The following is a 6,302-nucleotide window of genomic DNA, read 5'->3' as shown; positions in this document are numbered from 1 at the left end:
CATCTGTTCCGAGTAATTGGCAATCAACTTCTCACCTATGAGGAACTGAACACTGTATTGGTGCAGATTGAAGGTGTCCTGAATTCCCGCCCGCTGTGTGTACTGAGTGAGGATCCACATGAACCGCTGGCTTTAACACCAGCACACTTTTTGACTCTAACACCGTTTAAATCATTTCCCATGCGGGATGTGGTGGACAGTGTCCCTGTGAATTGTCTCACCAGGTATGAATTGGTCAGTCAACTTGTTCAATCGTTCTGGAACCGATGGAGAAGAGAGTACCTGCACGAACTTCAAAGTCATAAAAAATGGTTGAAATCACCCACTTCTATCGGTGTGGGAATGGTTGTGGTAGTTGACCAGCCAAACACACCTCCATTGCAGTGGCCACTGGGTGTCATCGAACAAGTGATTCCGGGAAGTGACGGCGAGGTTCGAGTGGCAAGTGTTCGCCTAAAAACTGCTATTTATAAAAGACCAGTAACAAAATTATATCCTCTCCCAACTCAATAGTTGTTGTGATTGTTGCATTTTTTCTTTTGTTGTTTTTTGGTGTTGGTGTTTTGTTTTTTTGGCATGTCTGGATTTTTCCTTTCCTTGGTTTTTTTCAGTTTTGTAACTCGAAAATAGTTTTTCAGAGGCGGGGGTATGGTCTGGCCAGAGAACTCTAATTGTAGCGCCAGAATGCCAGACTGTAGTTCTGCCAATAGCAGGCTTGTGTTTGCGCCGGCGCAGACCGTCCTGCTGCTCGGCATTGTGGATGTTTTTGTAAATCTTCTCTGTCTTGTCTCGTCGGCCCATTGTTTTGCAAGAACAAATTTATGTTTGTCTGTCATGTAATTTTCGATCAGAAATTTCTTGTAAATTGTTTGAGTGTCATGTGTGTGAATTATGAAATATAACAGCATAAATGGTATTGAATAGAATTAATTTAAATCGGATTTGAATTTATAAAGAATCCAGTTTGAGCTTTGTTCAGATCACAGTGCATAACCTGTAAGTTGAATGCAGAATCAACAAAAATCTGGTGTGGTACACTCACACAACTTTCCTTGCTCATTGAACTATTTAAAATTTTACATCTATTTTCGCTTAAAAACCTTTCCCCTTATTTTGATCAAATATTTCTCTTGTAAAAAAACATCCACGGAACAAAGTGCCCTTTTTATAACCCTACCTTAAAATTTCCAATATAGTTTGCTAAATAGACCTAAGCCTCAATATCAAACGAGAATAATTTAGGAGAAAAACATAATGACAATTGACGGCAACATATTTGCAACTACGATCAGACTACTGTATATGTGTATATACAATTGTTTTCAGAGTACTTTTTCCTTTATGTAAATATTGTGAAATTCGATGTTTTTTTTTAAATTCGTCAAAACAGCTGTTCTACAGATGAAATATCTTGACTATGACTGTGTTCTTTTTATAATCTGCTCTACCTACCCACGGTATATGGAAGAAGAAAAAGTAAAAACCATGTTCCTACCTACCTCATGCACGAGAAGGAGGTTACAAAGTCCATTTCTCAAGGATTGGGTGGACCCCCCATTAGTACCCCAGGAAAAAGACTCATGTCAGTTGATAGAGCTAATAAATAACTATACAGGGTAAGGATTTGTAAAAAATCGTTAGAGCCGTTTTTGAGAAAATCGTGAAATACATGGTTTTTTAGTAACTGTCATTTTTCTCAAGAATATTACGGAGCTCCTGCAATTTTCACAAAAATGAGACTCATGTCAGTTGATAGGGCTTATAAATAGCTATCCATGGTATAAATTTGAAGAAAATCGTTAGAGCCGTTTTCGAAAAAACCGTGAAAAACATGGCTTTTTAGTCATTATCCGCCATTTTTCTCAATAATATTACGGAGCTCCTGAAATTTTCCCTGGAATGAGACTCATTTCAGTTGATAGGGCTTATAAATAGCTATCCATGGTATAAATTTGAAGAAAATCGTTAGAGCCATTTTCGAGAAAAACGTGAAAAACATGGTTTTTAGTAATTATCCACCATTTTTTCCGCCATATTGAATTGAATTTTATTGAATTTCTTATTGTCGGGTCCTCATGGTATAAGGACCTTAAGTTTAAAATTTCAAGTCAATCGGTTAATTAGGAATGGAGTTATCGTGTTCACAGACATACACACATACACACACACACACACACACACACACACACACATACACACACACAGACCAATACCCAAAAATCATGTTTTTGGACTCAGGGGACCTTGAAACGTACAGAAAACTTGAAATTGGGGTACCTTAATTTTTTTTTGGAAAGCAATACTTTCCTTACCTATGGTAGTAGGGCAAGGAAAGTAAAAAGGCAGCCCGTAAGCAAGAACCTGTCTATTCCCAGATTTCGTCCCACCCTGAACCTGACCAAAACACCCAATAAAGGCTTCAAAGGGCAAGTAGTCGAGATTGGAATAAATTCGGTGAGTTTTTGCTCTTTTTTATTGTTCATTGATGCAGAGTTTAACTGTACAAATAACCTGGCTCAAATTGAAGATTAAATTTTGCCCCTTGTTTGTATTTGATAATTTAAATAGTAAATTACAGTCCTCTGGTAGATCTAGCCTGAGCTTTGTTCAGAACAAGCTGATAATAAATTATTTTTTGACGGTTGTTTTCTTTGCTAGCACTGTCAACAGTCTTCTTCTTCTTCTTCTTCTTCTACAAACTAAACTCCACTGTTATATATAAATTACTTACTAAAACACTTTGTTGCTGCTGCTTCTTCTCCTTCTTCTTCTTCTTCCTCTTCTTCTTCTTCTTCTTCTTCTTCGTCACAATTTGGCGATGATTGTATATGTAGATCAAACAATTGGTATTGATTGATCGATATGTCTGCCCACATATGACATGCACTGCAAATAAGACCAAATCCATTCGAATTTGAAAAATCAATTCCATAGTAAAAACCGTTAGTTGCAAGCTGTTTGAAATTTTTCGGCAAACAATCCATTTTCATAAATGAATTTTCACATTCATATTGCACTTCATAATCTGTTTCTTTTCTGAAAAGTTGATGTTGTTCTAATATTGCCGACAAGAAAATTATTTATGAAACCGCATTTGGACAACCATTTTTTGTGTTCAAAAATAGCATAATCAGTGTCTTCCCAATTTCCCAAAACTACATTGCAAAAAACACATTTTGTTCTATTGTGCACTTTTAAAAAATAGAAACCTGCTTCTGCTAGATGATTTGGTTTCGGATACTGGTGTGGCCATATCGTTTTATTACCATAAAAAAATGAATCAAGCCTATCTATTTCTTCAAAGTAGTTTACCGCTTTTTTCTTGTCTGTATCATCATTGTATGAAAATGAATACAATGCTTTCTTGCTTGCAGCAACATTTTTAGTCAGCAACTGAAAAAGAAAAAAAAGAAAATATTATTATGTGATTAATAACAGTTTTGTTTGTTTTTCAGACTGATCCGGCACAAGAAATATGGACTGAGGATGGTGCAATGGCAATGCTGGAGCAAGAGCTCCAGTCAATCGCTTCAACAGCTTCGCCTGACCTATTTGATGATGATGATGATTCAATTTCACTGTATATCAGTGAGGATGCATTCAATCATCATCATCAACTAGGTCAGCCCATCCCATCATCATCATCATCATCATCAACAGACTTACTGCCTGCCACATCATTCGTCCCGCCCTCACCATGATTAGTGATACCACCAGTCTCCCCCCAGCCCGCATTCCCCCCTGCCATCGCCTGAACATTGACAGCCCCAGCCCGTCCATCGTCAGCCCCAGCCCATCCAGCCCCAGCCCGCCCAGGGGCAGTCCGCCCAGCCCCACCCCATCCACAATTGCCAGCATACCAACCAGGCCGACCAGTGCTGCCTCCCCCCACTGCCACACCATCAACCAGCAGACACCGCTATCAACCATATGCATGCGTAGTTGCTGCTGCTGCATTTGCACGACAGGAAGAGTTCAATTTTGCAACATTAGATAGGTTGTGTAACCAACCCCATCGTTGCACAGTTGCGGTTAAAGATTTCTCATAAACCCTACAATATCCTGTTATAGGTGCACGAATTGTGTGCTCCTATAATCAGGATTGCATAATTATAAGAGTTGTCAATGTCGGTCAATGGGGAAATGAGGATGACGAAATTGAAACCTTCCTGCCACGGAAATATGCAGCAGCAATTATGCGTGCAAATATTGATTCATTTAATAATTCGTGTTTCAATTCAATAATGATGGTAAAACATTATGCAGGACGACACTCTGTAGTTAATTTGTTACAGTGTGAGCTGTAACAATCTAACATCAGAGTGTCATTTTTTAAATTTTAAAAATATTTGTAAATTTTGAAAATTTTTAAAATATTTGTAAATATTGTAAATTTAAAAAATTTTGTAAATAAAATATAAATGTTGAACATTGTTGTTATCTTACCTTGCATGCATGTCTGCCAACAACAACAACTGATGTACAATCATTGTTTTACTTGTCTATTTACAGTCAAAGGTTAATGACCTCAGTCACACACAGTGAATGTGCACACATGCAAACTTGGTTTGACAGTAGCAGTTGCAGCAGACACAATGAAGACAGGTTACGAAATGAAAATAATTATTGTTACATTCATAATATATGCAATTAGTATGCTATTACTTTTTACACTGAGTAGTACTTGTACATTGCACAGAGTTGAAAATGTGTTTTCAAACCAAACAGTAAAAGACAGCAGCAGCAGCAGCAGCAGCAGCAGCAGCAGCAGTACTGCCAATTTAACCGTTTATAGAGCACATATATATCATCTTATATAAGACTATGTGTTCAATCTAAAATGAATTATAAAACAACAAAATTATTTGATGATGAACTAGACAGGTGGTATGCTTATATGAATGATCAATGAAAGGTAATATGTGATTTTTTTAACAATTATACATCATTGAACAATTGTATAAACATAAACCCATTGTCAGGTGATAGTATATCAAATTTTCTGCTAATAACAACATTACAACTTTGTAATATATTTGAGGTGGGTGGCGGTTAACTAAATTTCCTATTCAGTATTGATTCAACATTGCTATTGAAAGGATGGTAGCAAAAAAAAAATCAATGCATCGACGTTGTCGATGTGGAGCTGGTATTTTATCAAAACTTAGTGGATTCACCTCAACCGCCCTTAATAAAATAGTTGACAACTTACCAATTGAATTGCATACCCCCCCCCCCCCCAACTATCGCTTTTGTGGCAGGGGCACAAAGTTAGATAAAAGATTAAAGAGGGGGGATAAAGGAATTAATTCAATAGATGAAGCATGTAAAGTGCATGATATAGGTAGTGTACGCACAGCATAGTGATAACAAGTCACAAGCAGAGGCTGATCACCATTTGGCTGACACTGCATGGGCTGTTTTCAAAAATCCAAACACTGGTTTATCTGAAAAGGCAGCTGCATATCTAGTTACAAATTTGATTAAAGCAAAAGCTGCATTTGGTGGTGGCAGCCATGGTGTCAAAGGACAACAGAAAAGAAAAACATTAGGTTGGAAAAATAATTCATCACTACAAGAGCAAAGAAGTGCACATTTATGACAAAAAGCAATCAAACAATTAAGTAAACACATATCTGGTCAAGGTTTTTATTCAAGACCATATCCACCCTTGAGTGGTGGTGATGGTGGTGGTTCTGGTGGTAGAATCATCCCAAGTCCAAGCAGACAAAAGATTGCAGGTGAGAGGAGGAGGAGGAGGAGGAGGAGGAGGAGGAGAAAAACTGCAACAAAGAAGAAGAGGACAACAAGGAAGAAAACATGAAGATACAAGGACCACTGTCAAATTATGATCTACAAGATTGGGCTGATATTTTAGATATTAAATTACGTGGAATTTATATGATTGATACACTGCCAAAAAGAATTAATTTCAGTGAAAAAGCAATTATAAACTTGGACTCAATTATGAAAAGTGGAACACATTGGGTGGCTTATAAAAAACATGCACATAGAGTTAATTATTTTGATCCAATTGGTAATTTACAGCCACCTTTTCAATTAATAGACTATTTCAAACAACAGCCAAATGTGGAAATTTATTTCAATTATGATCAATTAAAAAAACTAAATAGTAATGTATGCGGTCATTTTTGTCTTTTATCTCTTGCAGATGTGTTATAAGTTTGGTCAGTTGTAGAAGTGTGTTAGAGAAGGTGGTGGTGGTAACACACACACACAATGGTTGTAATAACATTATCAAACAGTAGTAGCTGTTTAATAGAAGTACTACCCACTGTATT

General features: G+C 37.0%; 1 protein-coding gene across 1 annotated transcript; it reads left to right on the top strand.

The window, feature by feature from the left end:
• Positions 1–342: 342 nt before the first annotated feature.
• LOC120352014 lies at positions 343–4,411 on the top strand. The gene is made up of 4 exons (XM_039431417.1): positions 343–441; positions 980–996; positions 2,325–2,454; positions 3,456–4,411. Exons 1-4 carry the CDS (start codon positions 343–345, stop codon positions 3,699–3,701), a joined length of 492 nt encoding a protein of 163 aa, XP_039287351.1. The 3' UTR covers positions 3,702–4,411.
• The last annotated feature ends 1,891 nt before the right edge of the window (positions 4,412–6,302 follow it).

The sequence above is a fragment of the Nilaparvata lugens genome, chromosome 6 (assembly GCF_014356525.2).
Source record: "Nilaparvata lugens isolate BPH chromosome 6, ASM1435652v1, whole genome shotgun sequence".
Taxonomy (NCBI): Eukaryota; Metazoa; Arthropoda; class Insecta; order Hemiptera; family Delphacidae; genus Nilaparvata; species Nilaparvata lugens.
This window is presented reverse-complemented; position numbering and strand designations above follow the sequence as displayed.

Excerpts from the sequence above, each read along its gene's own strand:
- LOC120352014 (XM_039431417.1), top strand. The coding sequence starts at position 343 with ATGGTTGTGGTAGTTGACCAGCCAAACACACCTCCATTGCAGTGGCCA. Across the intron at positions 2,455-3,455 it reads TCGAGATTGGAATAAATTCG|ACTGATCCGGCACAAGAAAT; the intron begins GTGAGTTTTTGC and ends TTTGTTTTTCAG.